This window comes from Mastigoproctus giganteus, chromosome 8 (assembly GCF_048544385.1).
Source record: "Mastigoproctus giganteus isolate SK-2022 chromosome 8, ASM4854438v1, whole genome shotgun sequence".
Classification (NCBI taxonomy): Eukaryota; Metazoa; Arthropoda; class Arachnida; order Uropygi; family Thelyphonidae; genus Mastigoproctus; species Mastigoproctus giganteus.
Window position 1 is genome coordinate 123,560,753 of NC_143582.1, and position 19,850 is coordinate 123,580,602.

The window sequence follows — 19,850 nt, forward strand, 5'->3', positions numbered from 1 at the left end:
ATCAGAAGACTAGTTCTTGCACTATGTGAATCTTGTACGGGAACCTATGATAAACTTATTCGAAGTACTTTACGTACAGTCGACCAAGGAAGGTTCTCTTGACACCCCTCTGGCACTGCTGACTGGCAGTGTTTTGTATTCTGACCATTGCAACTCCCCGGTTGCTTCAAATTTCTTTATTAGTTTTCGAAGCCCCACTGACTTCAAAGGTGCTTTATGCAATCCTTTAATTTTCCGATATTCACATAGTGCTGCATTAGCATTACTATTATTCTGGTAGAACAGTTTTACTAAAAGAGCATGTTCCTTTTTTATAAGAGCCATAATGGTTATTGATGGTGGTGTTGGCCTTTCTGCTTTTATCTGATATGATGTCATTTGCGTAAGCAGTGTGTCTTGAAGTAAATTACAACTTTTTTGTGCAGCGCCGTTTTTCTCTTGGTGGCGGAAAGTTTAACTAATTATTTTTCTTCTACAAATTGCTTCCCCATACCCTAAATGACATACCCACTGATTTTAACAGTGCTAACTCTAACATTTTGACACTAGTGTCTCCTGAATAGGGAAACTTATTTTATAACCACCCAGTATGTTTTTTTTTAACAATAAGAAATAAAAGTACAAGTTTAATGGAAGTACATTCTTTATAATATTTTTTTTTTTTTTTTTTTCAAAAACTCAAAATTAAGAAGCAAAATTTTCTCATTTTATTTGTGGTTTTTCCATGTCTCTACCAAATGCTTCAAAGTAACATCTCCTTCCAATAGTTCCAACACCAGCAAGCAGTCCAAGAAACCCCTGTAAGTTTTACAGTTAAAATGACGTGAAAATATCGAATTCCATCTTATATGCCCACAATTAAGTTTTAGTGATATGCAGAAATGCCAACTATTATGGTTTCTCAATAATAAAATACTTATTTTAGTTGGCTCTTGTGAATTATGGAGAGACTGTTTATCATTTTATGAATGAAAATTGCATTTATGTAAAATGTTGCTTTTACTTGAATTCAGTTTCAGATGACTAGTTTCATCTGAATCAGATGCTCTGCTGCTGATAACTTTTGTCAATACTTTTTTGCATGGATTATATAACACTACCAGTACTTACATTATTCTTCTTTTAAAGTCATGCCAACGTGGCTCGCAAAGAGTATTGAAGGGATTTGTTTGTGGATTATTAGTATACCATTAAAAAAAAATATTTGGTAATTAAACTCAATGCTGTTTAGTTAAAAATTAACTTCTTAGCATGAACTGACAAAATAAGAACTGCAAATTGCTCTAAAAATAGCTCCATGTATTTTTAAATGAATTAATACATAAGTGTCATGCCAACTTGGCTTACAAAGGTGAAAATTATATTGTTAAAAATGTAGTTTAAATTCAAAGACACAGAGAGAAAGAGCTAAAATAAGCATTGGCATTTCTTTTGTAAAGTGTAATATAGATCAGTTATTTTATAGTCTATATATATATGCAGCATTTTCTTTCTTTCCCTCCATGTACACCAAGTAAAACTTGTTGAGCTTATTTTATTTTTACTGTTTTATAACCTGGAATGAAATATGTGAGCATATTTTGTGCTAACTACCCATTTCTTTCCACCCATTCTGTTAGCGGTAAACAGTAGTAGCCTCATTTCTTTTATAAAACTTTACTACATAAAGTTTTACAGTTTATTCAGAGAAAGGAGACAGTAGCTGTAAATAACAAAGCGTGATTATCATGTGATCACTTGTTGTAGACTTAAAAAAATTTGGTCAGTGGAAGTAAACAGTACAACAGCATTTTGTTTTATTATCTCAAAATCATAAAACATTTGGCAATGGAAGGAAAGTATAACGTTTATAACATGATCTTCTTAGCTGTTTGCTTGCTTTTGTTTACATGTACTGTCTCCTTTTTGTGATCAGAGTAAAATATTAACAACCTTCTTTACTATAAAAATAAAGCAACATTATAGTCTTATTTAATAAATGCATTGTTTTTGCAGGGAACTTTCTGGCTTTTTTAACTTTTTATTGTGTTAGATTCCAGTAAAAAAAAAAAGAAATAAAATAAAATCAAGGCAGCACTTTGTGTGTCACTTAGTCTAATGACTGAGTGTTTAGTGACCATTAGAAAGCTTGAGCCTTTGGTGAAATATTCTTTGTGATGTTATCCATAGTAAAATCTGGCTTAATGGGTTAATTTTAGAAACAGTTTTTGCTTAACTGTAAATCACCACAGTGAATTAAATTTTACATGTATAAAACTAAGTTTTCACTTAGTGTAAATTGCCACCATTAATTAATTTTTACATTTACGAAACTTTCAGAAACTATATTTAAAAGATCACACATTATCACTATTCACCATGGCAATTTTTTTATTTGATAGACAGCATGCAATATTTCAAACTTTTAATTCAGTCTGGCATTTACATAATTCTTTTAAAAAGTTATTTAAATATTTTGTGCTTAATTTATTTAATTTTTGAACACTATTCTCAGTGAAAAGCTTTCTCATTTATAACCCTATATTTATCTCATCACTTCATTGTCACTCTTAGTTTTTTTTGTATATCAATAAATAACTGCAAATTCCGGCTAAGGTAAAGAAAGCCAACATGAGAAACGTCGGATAACTTATGCAGAAAATTAGTTTCCCGACACTGGACTCTAGTGCTGCTTACTCGGTAAACAGACGGTAGGTGTTATTGGTCTGGAGCTGAAATCGAGAAGGATATATTGATTGACAGGTAGACGTGGCAAACGATGAAATGATTGGTGGTGGGTGCAACAGATGACAAGCTACCGTGTAGTCGTTGGTTGGCATTATAATGTATATTTATGAGTAAAGAACGGTGCATAATAGTTTTGTGATGAACGGTAAACTGGTAATAGCAGCGATGAATCTTTTAAAGATGGAAGAAATTTGTAAGGAAAATAAAATGTTGGTAGATATTTTGATGAAAACTAAATTAATAAAAGTTTCATTCCATTCATTTTTATGTTCTTCATTATGTCTTTTTCTCATTATTAAAAGCAGATTTTTGGACTTCAAGTGTTTTTACTATATTGTTGATTTAGGTTTGGTTACAAAAAATGGAAAAGGTTTCTTTATTTTTCATTATATTTCGTAACCTGACCTTAAATGGTAGGTTAGAAAATAACAGAAAAGGTTTCTTTATATTTCTTGACCTAACCTTAAACGTTAGGTTAGGAAATAATAGGAAAAGAAAGAAAGATTCTTTATATATATATATATATATATATATATATATATATATATAGTGAATAGCTATTTAGGTGTTGATTGATGTTATGATACGTGTATATCCGCACGAGTGTCTTTAAAAATAAAAGTACAGTAATAAAAAAAATTAATATAATATTTTGTTAATAAACAATTTATGCGCTAGTACACCCATGAAAAGAAAAAAAAGTTAGGTTACCCCCTCCATTTTGGGAGGGGTTCAAGCTCCCATGGGATTCATGGAGGTAACCTGACCTTTTTTCACCATTAGGGTATATTAATGAACAAGAAAATAAAAATACGGTCATAAAAATAATTTTTTTATGAATGTATTTCTAAATATGATTATGATTCTAAAGAAAATGGGTTAGGTTGCCCCCTCCACTTCGGGAGGGGTTCAAGCTCCCATGGTATTCAACCTGACCTTTTTTCACCATTATGGAAAGCGTTGTTTAGGGGGCATGTGGGGCAAGTTACCATTAGTCTACTAAAGTGATACTAAACCGATATTATCATGTGTTGCGTTCGTGCACCAATCAGCACATCGTTTGCTACGCCTACCTATCAATCAATATATCGCTTTCGACTTTGCTCCAGACTGATAACCCTTACCATCTGTTTACTGATCGAGCAGCGCTAGAGTTCGACATCGGGAAACTAATTTTCCACGTAAGTTATACGATGTTTCTCATCGTTCTGGTGTTGGCTTTCTTTACCTTCGCCAGAAGTTTTTGTGGTGCCATATTTTGCAGTAATGCTCCCGATGTAGCATGCATTACAACTGAATTGGCATTTAATTAAATATATAATGTTGTAGATGCCGTTTATTGGATATTCGCGTGTCTCTTTATATGTATTAAACATTGTCCCTAATTTATTATATGAAGAAACTATTAACGTTATGTCTGTATTGGCAAACACCTGGCAAAGCTGTCTGGCGAGTCCGCTTTGATAGGGGAAGTCAATACGTGTGTTTTTGTTTGTTGTTCTGGTTTGTGCTATGATTATGTGGGTTGTTGACATTATTTCTTGCAACAGAAATTGTGTGTTGAATTAGATGTGAAGGGTATTTCCTAGCTATGAATTTCTTTTTAAGATATTGTAGTTTGCAGTTTAGTTCTTTGCAGGACGATAAATCGTCCTGCAAAGAACTAAACTTAATGGATTTGTAGATTTGATTATAGAGAATGAACTTTTATTTTGTACTGAGTGGATGATGTGATTGAAAATGTAAATATTTTCCTGTATGTGTCTTTTCTATAAATTTTGGTTCCTAGCCTGGTGCCCATTTTATATATTGTGAGGTTAAGGAAGTTGATTTTATTATCAGTTTCTATTTCAAGGGTATATTTTAATCTTTCGTGTATTGTATTGAATTTAATAAAAAGATTATCAATGGTGGCTCTCTTTCTTATTAATAACGCATTGTCCGCATAATGCATGTAAGGCCAATAGTTTTTTTAACAAATCCGCTTTTGCTAACATATCCACCTTTTTGGTTAAAATTATATCACCCCTTATGAGATTTTCAAAATTTGGAGTTAGCAACTCCAATCAAGCGTTTGAATATATAAACACCACCATAATTTCTGGGAAAACATCTTAGCCTCCTTAGATGCCATTTCTTTATACACCAACGTACATTTACCTTTTACATTACAGTCCTTATGTGAACTCCTAACGACAGACAATACTTTAGCTAAATGCACTTCCCTTAACATCAGCAGCATTTTAGAACTCGCCTCGATATTACTTGAAGCTAGGCACTTCCATTTTCAAGACCAAATATTTGGTCTCCTCATCATGGGATTAGGAATTTCAGCTCCCCTATCAGAAATCTACTTAGTCACGATTGAAAACCAAGTACTTCAACATTTTACTTCAGGTATTAAGCTCTGTGCGGTATGCTATTAATATATTATTAATATGGATGACATGTTATTAATAGGCACCATTGATCTTTTTATTAAATTCAATACAATACACGAAAGATTAAAATATATCCTTGAAATGGAAACTGATAATAAAATCAACTTCCTTAACCTAACAATATATAAAATGGGCACCAGGCTAGGAACCAAAATTTATAAAAAAGACACACACAGGAATATATTTACATTTTCAATCGCATCACCCACTCGGTATAAAAAAGTCCATTCTCTGCAATCAAATCTACAATGCCATTAAGTTTAGTTCTTCGCAGGACGATTTATCCACCGAACTACAATATCTTACAAAGAAATTCATAGCTAGGAAATACCCTTCACATCTAATTCAACACACAATTTCTGTTGCAAGAAATAATGTCAATAACCCACATAATCATAGCACCAACCAGGACAACAACACACGCATTGACCTCCCCTATTACAGCGGACTCGCCAGACAGCTTTGCCAGGTGTTTGCCATTACAGACATAACGTTAATATTTTCTTCATATAATAAATTAGGGACCATGTTTAATACATATAAAGAGACACACGAAGATCCAATAAGCGACATCTAAAACATTATATATTTAATTAAATGTCAATCTGGTTGTAACGCATGCTACATCGGCAGCACTACCTCAAAATATGGCACCACAAAAACTTCAAGTACACGTGCTTATTACCACCATAATAGCTTCAGAACTAATTAAGCTGGCACCGAACTTACACAACACATGCACTCTCACAACCACAGTCCCCTAATCAAGTCAGCCATCACAATTATTAAATTAGGATCTAGTTACAAAATCTTCCAACACGAGGTGCTTGTCATAGAATGGTGTCACCATAACACTAAATTTAACGTTCTAAACATGAAACTTCCAACCAACCTTTCACCAGTCTGGAATCTTACGCATGTAAAGTTCCCACATATCTCAATGCATTATGGGAACATAGGAATTCTTTAAATGCATAATTCCTTTTCTCCTATCATTGCTAACCAAAGACGTTTTTCACTGAAGTTGCTCGTTGTGACTATTGGCTTCATCTAGTTCTCATATTAATATTTTATAAATGACAACCAGGGACGACATAGTTCACTTCTTCTTCTTCCTTGAGCAAATTTTAATTACATGTTTTTAATAGTTCCATCTTTATTTATTTTAACTTATTTTAAACTTCATTTAATTCATTTCCACTTCGCTACCATGTAACTAAGCAGATCAATTGAGGTGATTACCGTCACTTAAGCGCTTATTGCTGTTATTATTATTATTAAGTTCTACTGCTACAGTAACTGTAAAACACAAAGATAAATACAAAATTACAGTAGTAGTACTATGAACAAATTTTATTTTGAAATTAAAATTTAAAAAAGAAAAATAATTCTACTAGTAAAAAGCTGCAATACTGTTGTGAATTTTATCCATAGAATAACTATAAAGTACAAAAATATGAAATAATTTCATCATAGGAAAGATGAGATCAAAATCCAACATTATTAGTGAGAAGCTGGTAATCGTATACAACTGACTAGCATCCCAGTCCTTAGGCTGAAAAAGTGAGTCTAAGAGCTGCTTCATGTTGAAAACATTTTCTTTCTTTCATTTTTTGATATGATGTGTGAAAGACATACACGAGAATTCATTTCTTAATGCAGAAATGAACCCACTAACTCATCAATTATGTTGCAAATTAGTTAACATTTAAAGGTTACACCAAGTCAAATTCCACAAGATAATTAATTAATCACAAAAATTGTCAATGTTTCAGAAACTCTTTAGACTCCTTTTAAGACATAACTAAGTGTCTTCAACTACAACATATTCTCAGTTACGTTATACATCTCAAAAGCAGTGCCCAATCAAAAATGCTGGCTATTGTTGTGCTAATCACTTTAGTTTGAGGAATATGGCATGGCATAACCTTCAAATTTCATTAAACTAATTAGTGAAGCATGAGTTTGTCAGTGTTTAATTGCATATTATGAACTTTGTTTCTGGAATTGCCTAACAGAAAGGCATTCATACATGATTACGTTAATGAAAAGGTTAAAAGTTTTATGATACCTTTTCACCAAGTGAAGAAAGCAACACAAAACACTGACGGTATCAATTCAATTTTAATTCAATTTAAGTAAAAAAAAATCTAGGGAACAGATTCTTAAACACTTTGTTAGCCGGCACTAAGATAACCAGTAAACTAGATTAACCAAATATTTGCATTCTAGAATGGGGAATTACCAATTCCAGTAGTTTTCTTTGGCACATATTACAAAAAAAAGTTTAATATATGAAGTGCTTTATATTTTATATTAGTATTAATATTAAATGTAAAGGAATGGGTAAATGATGCAAGGAAGCAACCTATTTTTGCAACTGCAAAGGGAAAAAAAAAAGAAAAAGATACCTAGTTGTTAACATGTATCTACTTAATTCTACTATTTATCAAACTTTCAACCTCAACCACTGTTGAAAGAAATTCGTTCCAATGATCTACAAAAACACTGCTCAAAAGTAAAACTTTATGAGATCCAACCTTTTGTTACATCCCAAAATTTTGTATTTGTGCCTACTGGATCTCCTGGCACCTCCGTAGCCAGGTGGGAAGGAGCAGCAGTGCGTAGCACACGCTTCTTGATTAGACCGGGGTTCGAGCCCATCACCACCAAATACGGAGGATGCGGAAAGGTCAGGAATGACCACCGCATATCCCGGAGCAATATAGCCTTAGTTGCTAATGCTCCTAAATACCAAATAACAACTACAACAACTGGATCTCCTATCTTTTTCCAATGAAAATGCACCTCCCTCGTACATTTTACTCATTCCATTTAGGGCCTTATACACCTGTATCATCCTCTCCCTCACAATGTCTAGTTGCCAGGCTTCTTTGCTGTTTGCACTTTTTACGTGTTCTTCCTATGGACATTGATTAGCTGAGGTTGTCACATACATTCTCTCAGATAAGCCATACAAGCTGTACTTGCTAACTGGGAGTCTAAAACACTGATGGAACTGATATTCGGGTGACACTCAAGTCAAGTGGACCCAATTTCGGTGAAGTCCGGACGGTCTGTGATAGTCAAATCCCCGATGGTGGGACTGTTAGTAATCCTGGGTATGACCCCCGTGCACAAGCACACTGTGGGTGATCACCCAGGTGTGAAACATTTTGTAAGCAGGGATCAAGGTGTGGTACCAACACCACATGGAGGAATGCTGCCCCTCTGTGTTAGCAGGCAATGCTAGGTGGTAGATGACTCTCATCAGCCAGTGCAATGCCACCACTTTGCTTATTGGAGGCTTGAAGTTGTGGAAGCCATGTTTAGTCTCCAGAGCTAAGTTCCGGTAAACCCTTCCATCATGCAGTATGACTGATGACTTTTGAGGTTATGATGGACATCATGGTGAGATCCAATCTTTCTTATATTTTGTGGGTACAGCTCCTAAATGGTGTTCGAAGGCTGGCCGCTAGTTACTACCTGGACCGAACCTATTGGTAACTCTTTAGGAGGCTTCCGGATCAGCTAGTGTATAATCTTGCTACAAGCCCCTAACTGCTGAATACAGTCGATCTGCCAACTCGCAGTGGACCAGCATGGCAGATTATGGTCCATTTCCCTCAGCATGAATTGTTGAGGAGGCTTCCATCCTGCAGTGGGTTGATAATGGCTGCACTTTACCTTTTTTTACCTATACTCTGCCAGATAGTGACTGGATGGAGTCGAAGTAGTGTGTATGCAGGGGGGGGGGGCATTGTCGAGGCCATGTTTTGCCAAAGATCTGGGTATATTCTTACCATGTTTTAGATTTCAAAATATAAGAGCAGTGAAGCTCTTTGAAAAATATAAAGAATTGCTCATAACTTTTGATAGGAAATTCCTACTGCCCAACGCTCGCATCAAATTTATCCGATTAATACATTATATTATATAAAAAAGGTCTAAGTATATAACGTGATTATGCTTTTTAAAAGTATAGTTAATATATACTGGTTTGTGAAAAACTAATCGTCTTCAATTTCCATTATTTACTTACTGCCAAAAGTAAGAGCAATGTGCAGCCGACCAACTTATCCAAAACTGAACCAACCAGCAATAACAGATGGGAAACAGAAGACAATTGTCAAAATATCTTAAAATATTTTTGACTAAACTTCTTTAAAATGGATTAAGTTATTTCGGTATGATCCATGCTCACAAGAAGTAAAGTGACTAACATAACAATATCCACTCGCTTATATACCAAACTTCAATGAAAATTTGTGCTCCATGGCAAGATTATTTTGTTAAACAATGTAAACAGTGCTATTTACACATGTGCGTTAACGTCCATGAGTCCAAAATAGTGTATGGTCTACGTACATTTATAGAATTAGGGTGTAACTTCATTTCCAGTGTTTCAGCTATTAAAAACTTTGTATATTCATGTTTTATATTAATTGCTCTTTCCTCATTAAAAAGAAAAACATGGTTGTCATGGATGGCATGAAAAGAAAGTTCAGACGTACGTGTCCTTTTTGCCATCACAGATTCCTTGTGTTGTTGAATTCGCATCGATAGAAAATTTTGGGTAGAACCAATGTAAAAAGAGTTACATTCCCCACGTGCAATATTACAGACTATATTGGTATGTTCGATATATTAATGGTTGTAGTTGTCTTCCTCATCTTCAATACTGTGTTGAGTTTACTTATGGGCTGTGCAACAATTTTAAATTCAGCGTTTTTAAAAATATTAATAAATAGTTTATACCACTATTTAAGGAACTTTAATAAAGTATTTTTGTATAGTTTTTTTTTTTTTATTATTAAAACCCCAAACACGAGAGGTATTTGAACCTATAGTACGTAGTACCATGCTTGGGTTGGAGGTTGAGCAGATGCGAGAAGATATTTGTTGACATTGGACTTGAACTTCTGTAGACAGTAATTTTCAGGAAAGACATATGAAGGAAGGTTGTTCCAGAAAACGGCAGTTGAATGAATAAACAAGGAAGATGAAAAGTTGATTCTGTGAGTTTGAAGTTGGACAGTAAATGGATGTTGGCCGGTGATGGCACGTGTTCAGACTGTTTTGAAAGAGAGAGCGGGAATTATAGAAGCCAATTCAGAAGAACAGTGCCCATGGAAGTATCTGCAGAAAGGCATGCAGCAGAAACAGTACAGCTATGAGACAGCGAGTGGAGAGACTGAGTTCGAGATGAGTCATTAATTAACCTAATTGCCCTCTTCTGAATGGAGTTTAGAAGCCTGAGAGAGAGGGAGAGATTTTGGGATCACCTCCCCAGATGTGGGAAAACAATATTCCATGGTAGATGGGATTTGCGATTTGTACACAGTGAACAGCTATTTGGAAGAAAAGTAACGCCGAAAGAGAAAACCAAGTTTTTTAGATACAGAGGAAGTAATATTTGTAATGTGCTTGTGCCAAGAGAGAGATTAGAAGTCGGGGTAATCCCCAAAAGAGAAATATCAACTTGCCTAGAAATCAGAGTGTTACAAAAGATAAGCATAGGAGCAGAAGAATCCTTTTTGTGAGATATAAGACAAGAATGAGTTTTAGAAGGATTGAAATCAACTAAGTTGTCTTTGTCTTAGTTGCAAAATTATCTGGAGATCGGCGTTTCAAGAATTTGTAGCAGATATTTGGGAAGTTGAAGCTGATTGAGCAGGGCAAGGTTTTTCAAAATGGAAAGTGAAATGCAATGTACTATCATTGGCAAAACTATGGATGGATTTCCAGTCGAGGGAAGAAGGTCATTAATATACAAGAGAAAAAGAGTGGGGGAAAGAACTGAACCTTGGAGGACATCAGCATTAGTGGAGAAGTTAGAAGACAGGGAGCCATCTACCATAACCCTCAGTGAGCGGTCAGAGAGAAAACTGGATAACCACTTACAAAAAAAAAGTTGGATAGAAGCTTGTATAGGAAACCTTTATGCCAAACACAATTGAAACCATTGAGATATCTAGAGCAACTGCTTGTGTTTCACCGAACTTTTACATTGAATTTGTTCATACATGGGTAACATAAGCCAGAATATCACCAGTGGATCAACATTGATGGAATCCATACTGGCAGTCATCGATCAGATGGAAGGTTTCTAGGTAGTTTGAGTTGGCGGTTAATTGATTTCTCCATTACTTTAGAAAGAGTAGAAGTAATTGCAATGGGATGATAATTGGATGGGAGGGATTTGTCACCCTTTTTAGGAACTGGCTGGAGATAGCAAATTTCCAAGCAAAAGGAAAAACACCTTTGGAATAAGAAAGTTAAAAAAAGTGCAAAGAACAGGGGTAAGGTCAGGAGCACAGGTTTTGAGAACAACTGGAGAAATACCATCAGGACCTGGAGCTTTATTAGCATGAAGATTCGTCAAAATCCTTCTGATATCCTTTTGATTGAAGACCACAGGAGGCATTGAATGGAGCGTGTTGGGAATGGTGGGAGGTGTTTTACCAAGATCTGGATACATGTGCTGGAAGAAAAATGGGATGCTCGTAGGTCAGCTTTCAATTGTGTTTGGAATAAAGGTCTTCTATACAAGCTTCTATCTTATGGTTTGCCAACTTTTTTTTGTAATTGGTTATCCAGTTTCTCTCTGATGGCTCACTGAGGGTGATGGTAGATGGCTCTCTGTCTTCTAACTTTATCCTTGGCTGAAGTGACAACAGAACCATCTGGTTTTGACAGAGGTGGGAGCAGAGAAGGGCAGAAGTTGCAGCCAATAGCTTTGGCAAAAGACCAGACTGCTCGGCTACCATTTGGGCAAGAAGCAAGTTTTCTTCTCTTATCCTGTTCAAAATCCAGTTTGAACTGCTTAATAACTGCTTTACAATTGTTGCGACCTTTGGTGTAGGCAGAAAATGAATCTGAAGAATTGGAAACAAGCCAATTACGATATGTAACATCCATTCTTCTGAATGGCCTTAGCACATTTATTGGAAAACCAAAGTTTAGATAAAGGACAACATTTTAAAGTGGAGTGTGGCATAAAGGATTCCATTCCTACAAGAATAATTTCACTGACACAATCTGAGCAAACATTGACATCAGAAGTTTTGAAACAATAATCCGACCAAGGAAAAGAAAACAAGAAATCTTGCAGGTCATCCCATTTTGCATTCTTGCAATGCCAAACAACATGAGATTGGGAATAGTCATGAGATAAAGGTTCCATTGGAGAAGAGACAATCACCAATTTGAGATAGCCCCAGGGGCTCACATCTGGTGAGTATGGGCATGGCACACCTAGGGTCCTGAGCTAGGTATCATCATTCTTCTCTTTCTTGGTGATTCCTTTCTACTTCTCTCTCTCTCTCTCTCTCTCTCAGGGTAACTTGGAATTTTTTTTTTTTGCTGGTGCAGCATAAGCCTTAGGCTTCCTTGCACCATATGGCTAATAATAATAATCTGAGGTGTCTAAAGGACCACTTACTTCGACTGTGTGTTAAAAGGGTTGTTTGTCAGAAAAAGATCAAGTGTGTTGGCTGTATGGTTAGAACTGTCCGGTAAAAGTAGGTAAAAGAATAATCTGTGCAAGGTCATTAGTAATTGAAAGAAGCCTCAGCATCTTGGCCAGCTGGGTCGGTGTGACTAGAAAACGGAACCCAGCTGGAGTTGTGAACTTTAAAATCACCAATTAAAATTTACCTCACTGTTAGGAAAGTTGGACTGGAGAAAGTCAAGTTGCAAAGAGAGGAAGTCAAAGAGCTCCAAGTGATTAGTGAAGTTGGGAGAATATTAGAGACAACAGATGAATTTGACACAATGAGGTCATCATCATCAGCCATTTTTAATACACTGCAGGATGAAGGCCTCTCCAGCAGCTTTTCAGTTCTTGATGTTTTGTGCAATGGCCATCCATTTACTACCCACAAATGCAAGAATTTCATATGTCCATTTCTGTCGTTCTCTTCCAGGTTTTCTTCTAGCTCCTCTTGGGTACCATTCTGTTATTTTCTTAGTCCATCTGTCATCATGTCTTCAAGCTCAGTGTCCTGCCCAAGACCATTTTAGTTCTTTAGTTTTGGTATGAATGTCCTTTACTTGAGTTTGCTGCCCAATCCACGTGTTTCTCTTCTTATCTAACAGACTGATTTCCAATATAATTCGATTCATTCTTCGCTGTATCGTTCTAAGCTTATCTTCCGTTCTTTTGGTGAGTGCCCAAGTTTCACTTCCATAAGTCATGTCAAAATTGGTTCATTATTTTACTTTTCAGACAAATTGGGATATTGCTCCTAAGTATGTGACTATATTTATTTCCTGAATGCTATCCATCCAAAATGTATTCTTCACTTGACTTCCATCCATTTATCATTATTACAGCCAATGACTCGTTTCCAGATAAGTATATGACTGACTCCACCTTTTCAAATACTGCACCTTCAGTCATTATATCCCTTTCTGTGGAATTCTTGTTCATCATTACTTTTGTTTTAGCCATATTCATCTTTAGTCCAAAATCCTTACTAACTCTGCATAACTGATTCAGATTTTCCTCTAATTCTTTTGGATTGTGGCTTTTGACTACAATGTCATCTTTAAATCGTAAGTGGTTTAGGTACGCTCCATTCACATTGACTCCTTTCTGCAAACAGTTTAACCTTCTGAAAGCTTCCTTAAGGGTAGCTGTAAACAACTTTGTGCTTACAGCTGTGTTAGTGGATTTGGGAGAACAGAGACAACAGATGAATTTGACACAATGAAGTAGAGAGATTTTAAGCCAGAGAAGATCGAAGAGAGGAGATTCCAATTTTCCAAGTCTCTTAAAGGGAATATTGGAATGGACATATGCACAAGTACCACCTTTGAGGTGAAAGGAATCATGCAGCGAATAATTTGGGCAACTGAGATGAGCAGTAGTTGAATCAACCGATAACTGAGATTCTGTCAGAAAAAGTACATGGGGTTTGGCAGACTGCAAGTGGAAATGGACATTGTGGAGATTAGAATTAAGACAACGTATATTTGTGAAATTAACTTGGAAGGTTTAGGAGGTTTAGATCTTTTTACAGATAAGCTTACTCTATTAGTTAGACAATTCATGGTGTATTCAATAGTAAGAAAAAGTAGGGAGGCATGCTATATGAAATAAAGAAATTTTTGAAAATGGTGTACACACGCTAAAAATATACCTAGATCCTTGGCAAAAAAAAATTAGCCTCGACAATGTGCAATGGCCATCCATTTACTACCCACAAATGCAAGAATTTCATCTGTCCCACATACTGCTCGGACTCCCTCCAGTCACTATCTGGCAGAGTAAAGGAAGCAAGATTATACACTAGCTAATCTGGAAGCCTCCTAAAGAGTTACCAATAGGTTCGGGTCTGGTGTACTAACAAGCGGCCTGCCTCTGAACACCATATTAGAGTTGTACTCTTGAAATGTAAGGAAGATTGGATCTTGCCATGATGTCCGTCATAGCCTCAAAAGTCATCAGTCATACTGCATGATGGAAGAGATGGGGAAGGGTTTACCGGAACTTAGCTCTGGAGACTAAACATGGCTTCCACAACTTCAAGCCTCCAATAAGCAAAGTGGTGGTATTGCACTGGTTAATGAGAGCCATCTACCACCTAGTATTGCCTGGTAACACACAGCGGTGGCATTCCTCCATGTAGTGTGGGTGCTACACCTCTGCTTATGTTGGTTCACACCTGGGTGGTCACCCACAGTGTGCTTGTGTATGGGGGTTATACTCAGGATTACTAACAGCCCCACCATTGTGAAGGTACAAGCAGAGGATTTGGCTGTCCCAGACCATCCGAACTTCACCGAAATTGGGTCCACATGACTTGAGTGTCGCCCAAATATCAGTTCCATCAGTGTTTTAGACTCCCAGATAGCAAGTACAGCTTGTCTGGCATATCTGAGAGAATGTCTGTGATAACCTCAAGGACCAGTGTAGTATTCTTACTAAATGAAACCGATTCTAATTTTGTTTCGCTTGACGTTGAATACTCTCAATTATAACTAATGCATATCCCCTGTTCAAAACTCTTGTAGAGAGTTCCTTAAGTTCATCATTACGAGATTCCTGTGTCGAACTATATCTGTATGCTTTATAAAATTGGGTGAAAATAATATTTCTTTTATAAGTAAAAGGGCGATAACTCGACAAGACTAAATTTTACTTTAGAGGAGGAGAAACTGGGAGAGAATCCTATAAATTTTCTTAACTTTACGTTAACAAGAATCAATGATAACATACATTTTGAAATATACTGCAAACCGACAAACACTGGAAAATTTTTACATCATTCGAGATATCACCCTTTTACTTATAAAAGATATATTATTTTCAACAAATTTTATAATGCATGCAGATATAGTTCGACACAGGAATCTCTTAATGATGAACTTAGGGAACTCTCTACAAGATTTTTGAACAGTGGATATGCATTAGGTATAATTGAGAGTATTCAACGTCAGGCAAAACAAAAATTAGAATCAGTTTCATTTAGTAAGAACACTACACAAAAATACTTTATTAAAGTTCTTTATGTACTATAGTGTTATAAACAGTTTATTAATATTTTTAAAAACAAGGAATTTAAAATTGTTGCACAGCCCATAAGTAAACTCAACACGGTATTGAAGATGAGGAAGACAACTACAACCATTAATATGGAATGTACCAGAATAGCCTATAACATTGCGTGTGGAGAATGTAATTCTTTTTACATTGGTTCTACCCAAAATTATCTGTCGATCCGAATTCAACAACACCGGGCATCAGTGAGGCCGAAAAGGACACTTGCATCTGAACTTTCCTTTCACGCCATCCATGAGTACCAAGTTTTTCTTTTTAATGAGGCAGGAGTAATTAATATACAACATGAATATACAAAGCTCTTAATAGCTGAAACCCTGAAAATGAAGTTAAACCCTAATTCTATAAATGTACGTAGACCATACACTATTTTGGACTCGTGGACCTTAAAGCACATGTGTAAATAGCACTGTTCACATTGGTTAACAAAATAATCTCGCCTTGGGGCACTAATTTTAATTGTAACTTGGTTTATAAGTGAGTGGATATTGTTAAGTTAGTCACTTTACTTCTTGCTAGCACAGATCATACCGAAATAACTTAGTCCATTATAAAGAAGTTTAGTCAAAGATATTTTTAGATATTTCAATGATTGTCTTCTGTTTCTGGTCTGTTATTGTTGGTTGGTTTAGTTTTGGCTGAGTTGATGTACATCATCTGATCTTTCCTCTTTCTTCTGACAGTAAGTAAATAATGAAAATTGAAGACAAGGTTAGTTTTTAACAAACCTGTATATATTAACTATACTTTTAAAAAGCATAATTGTGTTATATACTTAGACCTTTTTTTTAAATAATATACACTGGTGTTTAAATAAAGTGCATCACCTCTCAAAATTGTAATTGTCGTCCGAATAACGTTTGCATACGGGAATATTTCTTACAGATTGCATCAGCTGTTACTTTCAGCTATATAAGCACTCCGGAAGAGTTGCAGTTATTCCTTGCTTGTGTCAGGATTGTGAGTTACGTGTAGTTGAGGCCACGAAGAAAGAGTGCTATTGTAGCTTTACATGATGAAGGATGTTCTTCCGTCATATTGCTTATAGAGTGTCTTGTAATCAGTCGACAGTGAGTAGCTTTCTTTCCAAACTCAAGAATACTGGTTCTGACGATAGGAAAAAACGAACCGGACACAAATGAGTCTCTACCCCAAAGCAGGACCTCGTTTTGAAGTGCTTATGCCTTGAAAACAGTAAAACTTCTTCGTCTGAGCTGAAAAGAGAATGGGAAGAACATACAGGAGTGGTAGCAAGTGCAGTAACAGTCAGAAAACACCTCTGCTAAAATGGACTTGTAGCCCGTCATCTAAAGAAGAATGCCCTCCTCACAAAAAAAAATGAAAAAAGGCCCTATTAATTTGGCGTAACGAGCACATGAAATGGACCCCCCCCCCCCAATCAGTGCAAGTCAGTTACTTTCTCAGATGAGAAGAAATTCAACCTGCATTGCCCTGATGGGAAACAAACAATTTGCTGTAGACATGAAGAATACCATCCAAACTGTATGGTACACGCTTGATCTTTTTCTACAGTGAAATTCCCTACCAGCCAAATGATATAGGGGCATTTCTTATTGCAGAGTAGGTCAATCTGCAGTTTATAAAAGGTTCCGTAAATGCCAATGGATACCTGGCTATATTGGAAGGCAAATTGCTGCCAACCATTAGAGACCATTTAAAACTACCAAGTAACTGCATATTTTAGGAAGACTCTTCTCCTTGTCATTGGGCGAAAAGTGTAAGTAGGCACTCCTGTAGTTACTTTAACTGCATTTCTGCATTAGAGATTCGACAGTAATGTGTTTATATTTGTTACAGGTGAAAAATGGTTGGAAGAACCGTCCATTGCAACTGTTAGCTGACCGGGAAACAGCTCGGACCTGAATCCTATAGAGAATTGTTGGCATCATGTGGAATCTGCAGTTGCCAGAAAGTAACCAAAGACCCTTCATGAACTTCAAGAAGCCATAATTCGTGTTTGGAACCACAAACTGTCAGTTGATTATCTTCAGAAATTGATCTTGTCAATGCCTCGATGGTGTGTTGCTGTCATCAGGACCAGAGGCAGTTTATATTAGTTTCCACCTGGTTTTCATTTTGTTTTTCATTTAAAATGATAAACTGAAGCAAATTGAGGGCTTTTCATAAGATTTCAGCCATAATTATCGTGTTTACCAAAACTTGTATAAAGGTTGCAAATGCTCATTTTGGAATATTTTGAGAGCATCTGTCAAATATTACTTAGCTTTGCCTTAACTATTAATAAACATCTTTTGTTTATATTTCTATTTGTGATGCTAGTCATTAATGTAACATACCATCACGAAAAAGGGTTAGCTATGTGAAATTCCTAGGTGATCCACTTTCTTTGAACGTCTGTGTAATGTATTAATCGGATTAATTTGATGTGAGCATTGGACAGTAGGAATTTCCTATCAAAAGCTATGAGTAATTCTTTATATTTTTCAAATTCACACCATGTGTACCACCATATCCAAAAATTTCATTACTTCATACAGCATATTCTCCCCACTTTTTTTTACTATTGAATACACCATGAATTGTCAAACTAATAGAGTAAGCTTATCTGCGAAAAGATCTAAACCTCACAAACAATTCCTAGTTCATTTCACAAAAATATGTGGTCTCAATACTAATCTCAATGAGGTCCATTTCCACCTGCAGTCTGCCAAACCCCATGTACTTTTTCTGACAGAATCTCAGTTATCTGTTGATTCAACTACTACTCATCTCAGTTGCCCAAATTATTCGCATTACCCTTCCTTTTGCTTCAAAGGTGGTAATTGTGTATATGTCTGTTCCAATATTCCCTGTCTCTGACAGGGAATATCGGAATAGAATAGAATATCGGAATGGTAATTTGGAATCTCCTCTTTTTGATCTTCTCTGGCTTAAAATCTCTCTACCTCATCTGTTGTCTCTACTGTTATCTCCCAACTCCACTAATCACTTGGAGCTCTTTGACTTCCTCTCTTTGCAACTTGACTTTCTCCAGTCCAACTTTCCTAACAGTGAGGTAATTTTCCTTGGTGATTTTAAAGTTCACAACTCCATCTGGGTTCTGTTTTCTAGTCACACCGACCCAGCTGGCCAAGATGCTGAGGCTTCTTTCAATTACTAATGACATTGCACAGATTATTCATTTACCTACAAGAATACTGGACAGTTCTAACCATACAGCAAACACGCTTGATCTTTTTCTGACAAACAACCCTTTTAATACACGGTCGAAGTGAGTGGTCCTAAAGGACCACTCACTTTGACCGGGAACCTCAGATCTCAACTTGATGATTGTCTCTTCTCCAGTGGAACGTTTATCTCATGGCTATTCCTAACCTCGTGTTGTTTGGTATTGCAAGAATGCAAAATGGGATGACCTGCGAGATTTTTTGTCTTCTTTTCCTTAGTTGGATTACTTTCAATACTTCTGATGTCAATGTTTGCTCAGATCGTGTCAGTGAAATTATTCTTGTAGGAATGGAATCCTTTACCCCACACTTCCACTTTAAAATCTCGTCCTTTATCTAAACCTTGGTTTTCCAATAAATGTGCTAAGGCTATTCAAGAGAAGAAAATTGCATATTGTAATTGGCTTGTATCCAATTCTTCAGTTTCAAAGCTCGCAACAATTGTAAAGCAGTTGTTAATCAGTCCAAACTAGATTTTGAATAGGCTAAGAGTAGAAAACTTGCTTGTTGCCCTAGTGGTAGCTAAACATTCTGGTCTCTTGCCAAAGCTATTGTACCCAACTTTTGCCCATCTCTGCTCCCACCTCTGTCAAAACTAGATGGTTCTTTTGTCACTTTGGCCAAGGATAAAGCCGACCTGCTAGCATCCCATTTTTCTTCCAACTCATGTATTAATGATCTTGGTAAAACACCTCCCACCATTCTCAACACGCTCCGTTGAATGCTTCCTGTGGTCTTCCATCAAAAGGATGTGAGAAGGATTTGGACAAATCTTGATGCTAAGAAAGCTCCAGGTCCTGATGGTATTTTTTTGCTTGTTCTCAAAACCTGTGTTCCTGTTCTTTGTTACCTTTTTTCACTTTTTTATTCTAAAGGTGATTTTCTTTCTACTTGGAAATTAGCTCA

At 36.1% G+C, this 19,850-nt stretch overlaps 1 protein-coding gene across 3 annotated transcripts in view; it reads left to right on the plus strand.

The window, feature by feature from the left end:
* LOC150081797 (WD repeat-containing protein 26) overlaps nt 1-19,850 on the plus strand; it is a 597,339-nt gene that overhangs the window by 236,617 nt on the left and 340,872 nt on the right. For 2 of the 3 annotated variants that reach the window (XM_090378893.1, XM_090378895.1), the window contains one exon: nt 768-800. The exons of the other annotated variant lie outside the window; for it this stretch is intronic. In XM_090378893.1, the coding sequence (XP_090235019.1) occupies nt 768-800 (33 nt within the window). The remainder of the gene's footprint in view (nt 1-767; nt 801-19,850) is intronic. 3 annotated transcript variants of the gene reach the window in all.